The 13,870-nt window shown below is 48.9% G+C and overlaps 5 protein-coding genes across 5 annotated transcripts; 3 read left to right on the top strand and 2 right to left on the bottom strand.

Annotated features, from left to right (window-relative positions):
- Nucleotides 1-3,851: 3,851 nt before the first annotated feature.
- ARB_06672 (uncharacterized protein) lies at nt 3,852-6,465 on the bottom strand (the record flags this gene model as incomplete). Its single annotated transcript, XM_003014869.1, has 4 exons — nt 3,852-5,656; nt 5,716-6,169; nt 6,233-6,298; nt 6,364-6,465. 4 exons carry the CDS (start codon nt 6,463-6,465, stop codon nt 3,852-3,854), a joined length of 2,427 nt encoding a protein of 808 aa, XP_003014915.1.
- A 1,806-nt stretch (nt 6,466-8,271) lies between these two features.
- ARB_06671 (uncharacterized protein) lies at nt 8,272-9,138 on the top strand (the record flags this gene model as incomplete). Its single annotated transcript, XM_003014868.1, has 2 exons — nt 8,272-9,079; nt 9,131-9,138. The coding sequence occupies 2 exons, from the start codon at nt 8,272-8,274 to the stop codon at nt 9,136-9,138; spliced, it is 816 nt and encodes a 271-aa protein (XP_003014914.1).
- Nucleotides 9,139-9,657: 519 nt separating this feature from the next.
- Nucleotides 9,658-10,368, bottom strand: ARB_06670 (uncharacterized protein; the record flags this gene model as incomplete). Its single annotated transcript, XM_003014867.1, has 1 exon — nt 9,658-10,368. One exon carries the CDS (start codon nt 10,366-10,368, stop codon nt 9,658-9,660), a length of 711 nt encoding a protein of 236 aa, XP_003014913.1.
- A 1,367-nt stretch (nt 10,369-11,735) lies between these two features.
- ARB_06669 (uncharacterized protein) lies at nt 11,736-12,335 on the top strand (the record flags this gene model as incomplete). Its single annotated transcript, XM_003014866.1, has 1 exon — nt 11,736-12,335. The coding sequence occupies one exon, from the start codon at nt 11,736-11,738 to the stop codon at nt 12,333-12,335; it is 600 nt and encodes a 199-aa protein (XP_003014912.1).
- A 188-nt stretch (nt 12,336-12,523) lies between these two features.
- On the top strand, nt 12,524-13,165 carry ARB_06668 (uncharacterized protein; the record flags this gene model as incomplete). The annotated part of the gene is made up of 1 exon (XM_003014865.1): nt 12,524-13,165. The coding sequence occupies one exon, from the start codon at nt 12,524-12,526 to the stop codon at nt 13,163-13,165; it is 642 nt and encodes a 213-aa protein (XP_003014911.1).
- Between the last annotated feature and the right edge of the window lie 705 nt (nt 13,166-13,870).

Genomic DNA, 13,870 nt, shown 5'->3' with positions numbered 1-13,870 from the left:
GAATTTCTCCACTGCCCTGGAGAAGAATGTGAGAACTTGCAAGAGGCGCAAGAAGGAAATGATTGGTTAGGAGGGCCTCGAAATCTTACGGATTGCAAGGGCCGGACTAAATGCCAGTTTGGCGTTTGCTTGTACAAGCACATCCATCTGAATAAGGCCACCAATGGACTCGTCTGCCGTGATGACGCGGACTGCGAGTCGAACAACTGCGAAGTTACTACTCACAACGGTGGGAGTACTGCGGTGCTGCTAAGGCTTGGTGAATGGCGTTACGGGGTATGTGTGATGATTATCGGGGGCTTGCATACAAATGAGTGCTGATATACGAGAGCCATTAACTATATAGATGAAGATGAGATGAAAGACAAGCATTACGTTGGAATGTAACTGTAATATTAATCGTTATTTAATGTGCATTCGTGGTGAGGGATAATAATATTCATCTGTAGGTGTATGTGTACATCCATTGCCCTACTGCTCACTCCATCGGTTTGACCAATCTCAGTCAGGTACATCCACATCGGTACCTCTACAGCAAGCTACACGAATTACATATCAACGAAAGGGTACAATCCAGCTTCCCCGGACGAATACTCTGCCCTCACGAGATAAAGAGGCTAGGAAAGGTGCATTATCACGACAGATGCCACGCCAACAGGGTGCCGTTCCTGGAGATACGAGCTGCAGTCAAACTGGCAACAAACGAAGCCAGTGTTGCTTTTTCTTCCTATACTCAACCCCTTGTTTTACGGGGTACTTGGTCTATCAAATTGACTGCCTGAGCTCGATGAAACCGCTATTCTGTATGGCATTGGGCCTCATTTCAATGAAAACGGCTGACACGTAAGACTTGTAAAGTAGCAGACATCATACGGAGCACAGATATATATAGAAAGACAAAAAGCCATAGGGACGTCCTCGTCAAGTAAGCCATGTTGGTTGGACCATGGCTAAATATATACCTACCAGGGACTTATCTGCTGATCCATTTATCCACTAGGTTGTCGCGGTATTTAGTACCGAGTAAGCAGAATAAGCACGCGGTCTGGAACGGAACGAAGGGTATATCTCCCCACCTGGCAACAGTAACAGATATCCATTCCGTCTAGCGATAGTACCCTATAAGTAAGTTATCGACTCATCGAGATCTTTCCAACCAGATAGACGCCCCATCCCAATTCAACTATAAAACACAGCAGAAATGCTTTGATACATATGATGACAGTGGCTCTCATCAGAAACTAACGTGCTTTGGAAAAGCAGGAGATAAAGAAAAAGAAAAACGTGGGTATGTAATATACAGAAGACAAGGATTCGAGGGTCCAAAGGAATAGGGGAGGGAACCAGAGCTACGCGTCCAGGTACGTGTGAGTGGTGTGATGTACCGGCGTTTTTTTCTCTGCTGACTGCCTTGTCCCGGTTGATTATAATAATTGCCTCAACGGACATGCTGTGTTCGAGACGGTTCAGCTCATTTTAAAAGGGGGAAGTCAGATTAATTGGTGTTTGCCGCTTTTCCCGCCGTCTTCGAGTTGGCCTGGGCCTTTTGCGCTTTTCCTAGCTTCGGCTCAACTAGACCGATCTGTGCACCCATGATCATCAGTAACCGTAATCGATCCACCGATGATATTTCAATCGTTCACCACGTTCACCATCCAGGTGAAAAAGGTTCTGGCCTCCATGGCAGAAGTGCTGAAGAATTGTCCCGGGGTTTAAAACGTACCATGCTTAGTAGCCGCCATACCCCATCGGTAGGTTGAGCGCCTACACCAAGCCAATATTTCGTCCTTATTTGATCAAGCGCAATATCCTTATATGGTCGTGCAGTTTTTGCCTCGCTGTCTGAGAGTCCAACTGGCTTTTGTGGTACTGGGTTATATGTTCCGAGGACTTCGATGGGTTTTGAGTCGCGTGCAATTCTGTAAAGAGTCAATCAGCACGAATGATCACTACATCGAAGCTCATAGGCACGACTCGACTTGCACTGAGGAAGCCCGAGGAAGAGTTGACTGGAGACGCACCTTGCTTGGGAGACCACAATGTTGTAGAAAGGGTCATGTTTTCTGCCGAAACGGGACAGTCGAATTCGGAGGACCATTGTGAAATTTTGGATAGAGAGATCACGGTTAAATCAATTGGGCCGGATCCAAGTAATATAAATCTCTCCTCCAACGTCGACTGGCGCTCGCTTCTCTGTTTAATCTATCGACCTTGATCTTCGTCTTTGGACGCGCTGTCGCCGTCAAAAATTATCCGGAAACGGACATTTAATTCTCCGCTAACAGTCACGTGGACAGTTTGTTTATATAATCTTCAACGTCATACTTCATATCAAGTTGAGATGTTGTTGGATTCAAGTAGGTCGCAGGACATGTCATAGAGAGTGATTTATGCTAATATTTTGCCATATATGATCGTCAAATTAGCGTAGCAATATATCTTTGTGGACTCGTGAAGCTCGGATGCGGAGAGCCTTGATACCACAGTCATTGTTTACATTTATCTGCAAGTATAGAAAACTATCCAGCATGACACTAAAGGTTGAGTGTCCGATGAATGGCCCCCTCTTATTTCAAATATAACTGTATCACAGAATATTATTATAAACCCGGTTAATCATGCTAACTTAAGGCTATGATACCCCTAGACCATCAACCCCAAGGATGCATCCTCTCTGGATAAAGATCTCATGGATACGGGGGGCTTCTCTATCGACCAGCTAATGGAACTAGCCGGGCTCTCTGTCTCACAAGCCGGTATATACCCTATCCTTTATGATGGAACATACATATATACACCTTCACTTGGGGAATCTTAACTAAGTGCTCTCAATTCTCGGGTATTTCTAGTCTACCGTGTCCACCCGCCCAAAAATGGCTGCAACGTTCTGGTAGCCTGTGGCCCAGGAAATAACGGTAGGCCTTAGCGTCCCCCCATCATTGGAATATGTCTTGATGCTTGGCGAGTGGTAACTTCTTGCAATGTATAGGAGGGGACGGCCTGGTTGCTGCCCGCCATCTAGCACATTACGGGTATAAGCCTACCGTGTATTACCCTAAGCAAGGCAAAAATGAGCTATATGAGGTGCGTCCACACATACCCCACAGCAGTAGTTACACCTAAGGTAGAGATATCTAAACCAGTCTATCCAGCGCCTGAAAACGCAACTGAAGAATCTTTCCGTGCCATTCACTGCCGACTTCAGTGATACCCTGAAATCCTCCGATCTAGTCGTGGACGCTATATTTGGCTTTTCATTCAGCGGGCCACTCAGAGACCCGTTTCCAGCCATAATTTCCCAGCTTGAGGAGACGAAGGTTCCTGTTCTTAGCGTCGATGCGCCGAGCTCATGGGACATCGAGACTGGGCCGCCCAAGGATGGACCCGGTTCGAAGTTTATGCCAGATATACTCGTCAGTTTGACAGCCGCTAAGCCGTGCGTGAAATGGTTTAAGGGGAGACATTTCCTCGGTGGAAGGTTTTTGACACCTGATGTTGCGGGGAAGTATGGGCTGGATTTACCTGAGTACCCAGGGGTTGACCAGATAGTGGAAGTTGATGTCGATGGATCCGGGAAGTTGTGAAGGCTATGACTAGCTGCAGTGTGTAATCCCACAAGTGATGCATTGGGTAATTGATTTCCAGTGCATGAGTGACTAGTCGGCCTGTCAAAGTACCTTGTGGAAAAACGCGGGTGGTGTCTTAAAAGTTTGGATTGACGGGTGTCACATTTCAAACGGCCCGACCAAGATCATAGCGCAACGCAACAACGGCAAGGGAGTGCATATAATTAGTAACTAATTTCAAGTTTCTATACGTAACGCGTTTCCGTATACATGCTTGTGCCCGATCTAATTAATTGCATCTCTAATTTCGCTTATGACACCTTTAACTCTTGGCTCCCGCCCGAAGCCGGCATCTAAAACCCGTGTCAGTGTCTGATCGAGGTCATAAATCTCCTTTGCCGCCGTCTGGATTTCATGGTCAAGGCCAACAACTAGTGTTCCAAGTGCGACTAGTCCTCGGTAGACAGCCTCCGAATCCTTCTCGTTGCGAAGAACCTTAGTAAGTTGGTCAATGAGTACAAGGCCGTGCTCGGATGCTTCTGGTGAGTCAACATTTTCTTTGGATGTGAAGTAAACAGCAAGGTTGATGTATAATGTTGCTGCAGCAATGGTTACATTGCGGTTACCAGCCGCAACGGAGTCGGACATGACAGAACCAATCTTGTTCGTAACTTCTTCGAAGCACCCGACGACTAATGCACGGCCCGGCCCTGTTTCGAAAAAGTTTGCCAGCATTCGGATAGCCAGCATGGTGTTATTGGGGCTGAGAGGAGCATCAAATACGCCGCTGGATATGATCACCGACACTAAATTGCCTTCTCCTTGATCCCAGGTAGCTGCTGCGGGAGATGCAGCAGCTAGAAGCCGGAGAAGATCGAGACCTGGAAGCCGGTTTGCGGCTGGCCAGCTTGTTGATACTTTAACGAGTAAGGGGATCGTGGCTTCAACAACCGGTGACTTAGAGAGTGAGGATGGCTGCTCAAGCTGGGAGCACAGGCCAGATATAGCTTCCATCTCCGAGGGAGCAAGAGACAAATCCTTAGAACCAGAAGATACCAACTGAGTGTTTATCTCGGATATCTTCTTCTGTATAGCTTTCAAATTTGCCGATTTTATAGAAAGGTAGGACGCTTGAGGCAACACTTTTGGCCGAGAATCCGGAATAGACGGTTGTTGGTAGGTGGATTCGCTGGTCTGGGACGGGCCTACTACTGCTCCTTTAGTATTGGTTGTGATAAAGTTCGCAACCTGTTCCAGGTATGAGATTGGAAGTTCGTTGTTTGCAATGAATTTCTTTGCCACGTCGTAGGGGTTTTGAGACAGATTATATGGAAGTTTTAGGGGTGGCTTTCCGTCTTCGATGTCGACATCGAACACGTAATCGTAGTCCTGGCCCATATATTCGACTTTTCTACCACTGCTTCCAACAGAGTCCACCACTGTGCCAACAGGGACCCATTGAGAGGAGGCAGAAGACCATGTATGAGCAGTGACGCTCCCATCATCTTCACGAATCATCTGTACCTGGCCATCCTTTGTTCCAGATCTCTGTTTGAGGAATTCCGGGCCAGGGAGTTTTTCCTTGTTGACCTTCCCAACCTGCTCTTGTGGAATGGAAGACTCTTTCACAGCATTCTCGAAAATCTGGGTGGTGGCCTCATCGGCTTGCCGACCCTTGTCCCGGCTGAAAATCCGAGCTATCCTATCACTGGCTCCCGAGATAATGTCACCAGATTCGGCACATGCAGCAACACTCCATACTGATATTGCCGGGTGGGTAATTGTCTGAATGCAGCTAGTAGCATTCCATATCCTTACAGTCCGGTCTTCTCCAGAGCTCACAAGCTCGCCGGAGGGTAGGGAATCGAGGGAGTAGATGAAGCTTTCGTGTCCATGAAGTTGGCCAACCTGCTTCCCTTGAATAGTCCAAAGTCGAATGATACCATCATTTCCTGCAGATGCTATCTGGGCTCCGGATCCATGTCCATCTGGGACCTTGCAAAGTGCTCGAACAACATCCCCGCAGCCCCTGAAAGTGTTCAGAAGCTTTCCGGAGGTATTGAACACCCGTATAAGTTTATCAGCGCACCCTAAATTCCCATCAGTACGCAGCCTACTCCATAACATATCCTATATGTATTCTCCTTACCTGTAATGACTGTATCCTTGTCGTAAGCCAAAACAGCCCAAACACTACCTCCATGGCCATCCAGAACAACTTCCTTGCTCCATTTTCCAATCTCCCAGAGGCGTCCAGTAGAGTCCCAGCTTCCACTGGCTAACCACTTACGGTCCGGCGAGACGGCTAGAGCGCATACGTTGCCTGTATGACCAAGCAGCAAACGCTCAGCGTTGTCATCCGCTGGTTTCCCGGGTTGTCTTGCTTCTATTATCGTATCTTGTCCAGCACTAAATATCAGTCCTTCCGGATAGTCCCCTGTTGGAGGACAGTAAGCCAGAGAATTTATAAACGCTGACCCATGCACTGTGATCTTATCATCAAACTTCGGAGGCGGGGATGATACCACTGTCCACATGCGAACAGTTGCATCTCGAGACGACGTTAGAACAGTAGATGTAGTTGGAAAGGCCACAGCTCGAACCTATATATCAAGAAATCAGTCACAGTAGCTCTTTATGTGGTGAGAGGATTAGTTCCAACTAACATCATCGCTGTGGCCTTCCAGAAGCGCGGAGATCTTGAAGTCAGGCATACAGATGATTTTGGTAGGCTATGGAGGCAAGGTATCGTATGAGCGACCAAAAATACAACCACCTCCGTATAAATCCGTCACACTGCGGAGGAAACGAAGCTATCACGAAGAGCAATGAATGGCTGTAGCTGTAGTTCTTCAGCTTGTTTGCAGAGTGTGGGGGTTGGAGTTGCTGTTCTTTGCATGACATAATACAAAATTTGGTAGGCCAGGTCACATGACAGTGGGAGTGCGCGCACAGCCAAAGCTGGCTGCTGTATCCATTGCTATCAAATACATTGGTGAAGGGAGGTGACATGAAGTATATATTTGTTGTGATACTGCAAGGGATTACGCACTATTAAGGGAAGCAAGATGAAAGATGATGAATGATATCATGTTTGGTTCCATGTATATACTTACTTCAGAATAATCACTCCGGCTGTACGGAGTACCATGAGACAGTTTAGCTAAATAACGGGACATCCTGGTATATGAAGATGTAAGAGATATATCTCATCATGGCGTCAAGAATATACGATATTAGACAGCTTCTTTTCTTCCAGCCACGGCACAAACAGCCAATGCCAGCTCTCAAGAGCTGTCCGAAGCTCTCGCGACGCCCTTAAAAGCAAAAAGTGGGCATTGCTAGTCAAATCCGCCGACAATGACTCTCCAGCAGCCTGGTATTCCGCTAGCCAGAGGGTACATCCCTGTGGACAAGCCCAGCAGCTCCTGGTATGCGCTAAAACTGCAGGGAACGAGGACGGGCTGCTCCCCTGCAGATAAAAAAGCGTCTCCAGCACGAAAAAGTCAACCCATCCTGTCCTACTCCACGGCGAGTTGCCCGCCGTCTATCCGCTGCCTTAATACCCTCCTCATCTCCCGTCGTCCTCGTCCTTCTCCGCGTGTCCTAAGGCCGCCGTCGAACGCTGAACGTTGAAGAAGAGAGTCATGTGCCCTGGCGCCTTACCTCATCCCGCTTAGCGCTTGCTCCCTCCGCGCTTAAACTCTCCACCGAGCCCTGTCCGCCGATATCAAAAAGAAAAAAAGAGGACAGCGTTCTTGGTCGTTTGCTCACTGCTTCTTATACGACCAACCATCTTGTCCTTTATTCTCTCCTTTCCATCCCTCTGAGAAACCCTTGCACAGCGTTCGTCAGGTTGATTCTTTAGACAAAAAAAGAAAGAGAAAACACAGGAAAGCAAAAAAAAAGGGACTCGGGAGCCAGCCCCTCCGTTTTGGATCTTGGTCCTGCAAGAGACGAGCTGTCTTCTGCTTCCGTGCCACTGCTCCGCGCCTTTCACTCCCTTATAGACGAGCTCCATTTTCTCTTTTTTTCTGTTCTGTTTTAATGATAGGAATGTTTTGACGACTGAACGGATTCCCTTCACTATCATATTGCTGGTGCAAAAAGACCGGTGTTCATTGGCCCTCGATTTTTTGTCTTCGGAGATACCTCTCTAGCTTGGGATCTTGTTTACTTTCCGTTATTTTCTTGATATCTTCCCTACTTGACCTTTATTTCCCCTCTTCATATACTCTTCATTAGCTTGTGGCTACTGATTTTTTTGCCTTTTCTTTTATTCCTTTTGACCGAGTTGTGGTTTCATTGCTCAGTCACCGCCCCCAAGACAGATGGCATCTGGTAAGTTATGGCGCTTCATATTATTGAACCCAAACCAAAGTTGGTCCGCTATTTTGATGACATGAAACTGATTCCTTCCGGGTAGATGCTTCAAAGGTTGTGCCGTTGACTTGTCATGGGCATTCACGGCCTGTGCCTCACATCAGCTTCTCTTCGACAACCGAAGATGACCAATACTACTTGATCTCAGCCTGCAAAGGTAAAAAAAACTATACAATCCCAAGCTATATTCAATTTCCTTGACTAAAGTTTTCTACTCTGCAGATAATAATCCTATGCTCCGGGATGGGATCACTGGTGATTGGTTAGTTTCGCCTCATAAGAACTCTCTTCTATAGGCCTTAGCTGACATGGTATCAACTCAATGAAGGATTGGGACATTCCTAGGCCACAAAGGCGCCGTTTGGCAGGCAAGGCTCTCCGTGGACGCCACTATTGCTGCTACCGCTGCTGCAGACTTCTCTGCGTATGTCATCCGACGACCCAATTCCAACATCATGCAAATGTTGAACCTATTGCTCACATCTCAACTAGAAAGGTATGGGACACACATACTGGGGAGTGTCTGCACACATTGCAGCACTCCCACATTGTCCGAGCCGTTGCGTTCCCCGTTCAAGCCGGCCCTCAAATCCTAGCCACAGGTGGCATGGAGAAGAAATTACGTATCTTTGACCTCTCCAGAGCTCAGGGCAGTAGTTCATCTTCACCTACGTCTCAAAATGCAGCCAACGGCGCAAGTTCCAACTCATCTTCCTCCAACGCCATGAGCTATGAGATTGGTCCGGGCATACACAACGGAACTATCAAATCTATTATCTGGTACCAGGACTACAACATCCTTGTGACTGCCGCAGATGACAAGAAGGTTCGATGGTGGGATCTCCGTTCTCGTCACCCATGTGCGGAATATGCCGTGGATGGGACAATTGGTAGCTGTGAGATGAATGCGATTTCAACGACACCTAACGACCCGGGCGTATTGAGCGTTGCTGCAGGCAAAGCAGCGTACTTTTTTGACCCCGTGCAGCCAGGCCGGTTGTTGAAAAAGACTGATTTCTCGTATGAGCTTGCTAGTATTGCAGTTAACAAGGCAACGAGCCGGTTTGTCACCGGCAGCACAGGCGATACATGGGCGCGCGTTTACGATCTTGAATCCAACGACGAGCTTGGTATGTGCCCCCCTTTTTCCTAGCCAATATTGATAATATAGTGGTATCTAGGTTGCTAACGGCGAAATGCAGAGGTGCAACGGGGCCACCATGGCCCAATTTGGTCACTCAGCTACTCCCCTGACGGCAAAATTTACGGCACAGGAAGCGAGGATGGGACGATCAAGTTATGGAAGGCATGTAGAGAGCCATACGGTCTATGGAGATAGACCATCAGCTGGCGAGTGACTTGCAGTCAACGGCCATGCTGAGAGAACCCTTGCTTCAAAACTGTTTGGTTAAATAGGTTAGCCATGTAAGGTTGGTTTACTTACACATGGTAGCAGGAGGGTAATCTGTGTTATTCAACATCAATAATAACACCATTGGTCTACATTCGGTTTACATTCACACTACAGGACATACGTAGATTGTATTCAAATTCAAGTATCAGCGTTGAAGGCTAGGGAATATAAGGTACAGAGAGTGGTAATTATTATCAAATTGGAGCGGAATCTATCACGAAACGACAAGAAACCCAGCCGGCTCATATTGTTCTATAACCATACAAGCCAGAATGCAGTCAAACCAAGTACTGCTCACTCAATCATGTCAATGTCTTCCTCACCGCCCGCCGCAGGGGCAGGCTGAGCGGCAGCTTGAGCAGCGGCGGGCTGGTTTTCAGCGGCATTATTGCTAGCACCGCCAGCAGTATCAGCGTTGGCTTTCCCCCAGTAATCCTCCATTTCCTGGTCAAGCTCTTCCTGCGTCTTCTTCGTTCTCCCCGATCCACGATTCCGACTACCAGTTGCTTCCCTGCTGTCTCTGCCACCACCACCACCACCCCGGCGACCCCTGTTTCTACCCGAATCATGTTTCCGTATCGGCGATCGCTGACCAGGAACGTACCGGTCGATGTTTTCTGGCGGGGCAAGGTTGGTATTGTTCCGTCTACCTCTTCGACCACCGCTAGCCTCAGCAGCATCCGGGCTAAGACTACGACTGTCTCTTCCCCGCGGCCGCTCGGCACGATCGAACAGGCTTCCCTTTGGCATCTCGGCGGAGTCGAATGGGTTACGGCGTCGGGGGGCAGCGCTGGGGACGAGGGTGAGACGAATTGGTTGGCCCTTGGCGTTTGCGCCGTCGAATTCATGGATGGCGGTTTCAGCGTCGGAGAGTCGTTTGTAAGTTACGAATGCGGTGCCTTCGGAGCGCCCGGCTCTGTCATAGAGAAGGGCGACGGAATAGACTGGCCCAATGCGGGTGAAAAGCTCCTGTGTTGTGTTGTGTTGTGTTAGGTATATTTGCATTATATAGGGGACGAGAACAAAGGGAGTCGAACCTCGAGATCTTCCTGGGTCAAGTCATAGTGGATATTGCTGACTCGAATTTTTGCTCCGCGCGAATCCCTGTTGACCGGTGTTAGGTATGCAGTGTACAGTACAGTCGGTTGTAGCTACGTACTGGTCAGCAGGACCAGAGTTGTATCTATCCGTACGAGGCTGTCTCGGAGGTCGAGAGGATCGAGCTATAACATCAATGTTAGAAGGGGTACCCAAACAAACCAAAAATACGGAACGAGGTCAATACTAACAATCTCTGTCGTCTTCAAATCTGTCGTGAACCCAATCACTACCGAACACATAACCCATTAGTCTGCTTTTCCATGAAACCGCCCGCCTCTTGCAACCCTGCAGTAGCCTAATAAACTCACAGGTCCAAATCTGCTCTATCACCTCTGGAAGACTGTTGTTACTCAGAGAAAAAGAAGGACAAAGGTTAGCCGAAGGTCAGTCAGATCTAGTTGCTATGTATGGCCTTGTGTGTAATCAATCATATCATATCATATCATATCGGAGAGATTTGCAAGTCTTGTTGGTGTGTCCGTGTTGCAAGACTTCGATGCTGGACACGTCAAGACACGGCTATTGGCAGGCAGATAGATATGTAGGTATGTAGCTAAGGCAGCGATGGGAGGAGGAGGATGAGGACCTATAAGTGATCAGCACGGGAGCTCACTGTGACTGGGTTAGGGTCGATAGTTACCTTGTGAGAACCGCGGAAGTTGGTCCTTCGGCGAGAACCCGCCATGCGGCCACCTCTGGGGCGAGAGGCGTCCTATGCAGTAGCAGACAAGTCAGTTGAAGCTTGTCGGCATGCATGTCTTAGGAGGGGAGAGACTTACGGGACGTTCAGCTATGATCTCATCTAAGCTCTGGTCCATGTTTGATTATGGTATGGTTGGCAACGAAGCTGCGAGGCAGACGGGGGCGGTCGAGAAGGGTATATGGTCTCCGCCAGCTCTTCAATGCTTTGGCAACGAGTACGAAGACTGAACCAACGTCGCTGTCAATTGTGCTGTCGGTGTTGATGCTGTTGTCTATAATTAAAAGTCGTTGAAAGGCAGGAAGAAACGAGAGAGAAGAGCCTTATCAATCTTAGTCAGCAATAAATCACGTGCGCATCTTAATCCATCGAATTTTCAACTTTGAAAGCTTCAACTTTTTTTCTGTCGTTCAGAAGAATCAGCGACAACGACGAGCATAAGGCAGCCATTGGCCTGTTGAAAGAGACGTGAAAGCACAGCGAGGGCTTGACTGTCCCAATCGCTCGATATCCTGACTTTTTTCTTTTTTTCCTTGTCCGCATTTTCGTATAATCACAACATCAGCTCACGATGCCACCACGGTTAAGGGCCGCACAACGGCTGGCCAATTCACATCATCATCTCCTCCAATCCTCACAGAACACCTCGATATACAGCCTAACACAATCCACATGCACATCGTCATGCCGTGCCTTCAGCTCGACGCCCAACCTACAGATATCTAAACGCCGACAAGCGATGTTCGGCTGGCTAAACGGGCCCGGCAGGGTATTCAAGGACCCCATACCGTCGAGCACAAACTATCTGACAGCCTACGAGAAGGATGGTAAACCGAAGGCGACTCAGACCAGAGTAGGGCCCGATGGGCAGCTGGTAGAAGTCGAGTCGTCACCGCGACCATTCCCGCATAACCCGGTGTTTATCAGCGAGAGCGTGTTGAGTGAAGAGCTACGGAATGAGATATATGAGCAGGTTGTTAATAAAGGGAAGAGTGTGAAAACCGTGAGTGTTATGTTTGGAGTTGATATGAGGCGTATCGGGGCGGTGGTGAGACTGGTTGAGCTGGAGAAGCGGATGAAAGCCGAGGTGAGTTTGAATAGCCCAAACATTTATACCCTATCCCCCATCTCTATCCCCATCCCTATGCTGGGGCAATATGGTCTTCCATGATGAATAAATCGATTAGTCTTGATGACTCCAAGAGAATGATTAAGTTTTATATCTATTCTGAGAAGACAGCCTTACTATATGGAATGGCAGACAGGCACTATTTGATACACCAAATTGATTGCAAACTAAACTGACTATTTGTCTAGAAAAAACCGCTTGCACTGCCCTACGGCCGAGCAGTACGCTCGATGCTGCCCACCACCCCTCTGGCATCCCGCGGAGAACCCCAAATAGCCCACGAGCCCATCAACGACCTACCAGTGCACAAGCTCACCGAACCGCAAATCTTCTACCCGGTGTCTGAGTCGCGCCAGTTCACTCGCGTCGACGCCGCCCGAGCCTTCTCCGCCGCACCCGCCCTGCCGGCCGCTGAGCGCGACCAACCCGCCAACACCCCCGAGTACATTGCCAAAGTGACGCACGCCCCGCACCGGATCGAGAAGGTCGGCAAGGGCGCCAACGAGCACCAGGTGCTGCAGCCGGCGGAGGTGCGCATCCCGCACCCTCACATGGTAGCTGCCGAGCGGGACAAGATCACGCTGTCGAACGAGATGGGGGAGCGCAGCAGGCGGTACATGGCGCGCATTGAGGCGGACGAGAAGGCTGAGAAAGCGCGCAAGGAGAAGCGGAAGGCCAGGGAGGCCGCGAGCATGACGCGGGTCGAGCCCACGGAGGGACGGTTCGAGTTCAGGTTCCGGGATGTGGTGGTGAGTAGGGAGACGGTTGGGTTGGACGGACGCGGCGAGAAGGGCGTTGGCCGGCGGTATGGAGTGCCTCTTGCAGACAGGCGGAGGGGAGAAGTCAAGATCCCAACCCGCGTTGAGGTCTAAGTGCTACTCACTTAACTTGTTCATCGTGTATACTACTGCAACACTGCCTACAACACTTGTACCATACTTAACTATGCTTGGCGTGGCTCTTGGCTATATTTATGCAGTTTCATTTTCTTCATCTGTTAATTTCAGCCCAAGCCCAGCCCATCCCATTATTACTTACCATACTTACATACTTACATACGGGGGGGGAGGGTTGGCATAAATACGTGCATAAATACAGGAGGAATCCCTCCCTTGTAATGCAAAAATGAAAAGAAGAAAGAGCGAGGGACTTACTGCAACTTCCCCCCTTGTGCAACCATCAGGACCGCTCCTTCCTGCTTCCTTCTCGAAGGCGGTCTTGGCGCGCGGGTTCCGTCGCCCCTTCCCCAAACAGCGAAAAACTTTAGTCTTACTAAGCGTAAGTAAACAACTTAAAAAACAAAATCTCTTGGCGTCTTTTTATGTGTGTTTTCTCCTGAGCGGCGCCAAGCGGGAAGTCTTGGCTAATCTTGGCTTCTCTTGGCTCTATTTTGGTCTTGGCGCCGCCCGCCCCCTGATTCCTTCGCTTGCCTTTCCCGCCGTCAACTTCTACTTCTTCCTTCTTCCTTCTTACTCTTATACTATTAATTATTCTTCATGCATGCACCGTCAATCCTCTTTGTTTTTCGCAGGTCAGGCGTTGAGCAGGTAGGTAGATAGACGAGACTAGACTAGTCA

The sequence above is a fragment of the Trichophyton benhamiae genome (genome assembly GCF_000151125.1).
Source record: "Trichophyton benhamiae CBS 112371 chromosome Unknown contig00476.0, whole genome shotgun sequence".
Lineage (NCBI taxonomy): Eukaryota > Fungi > Ascomycota > Eurotiomycetes > Onygenales > Arthrodermataceae > Trichophyton > Trichophyton benhamiae.
This window is presented reverse-complemented; position numbering and strand designations above follow the sequence as displayed.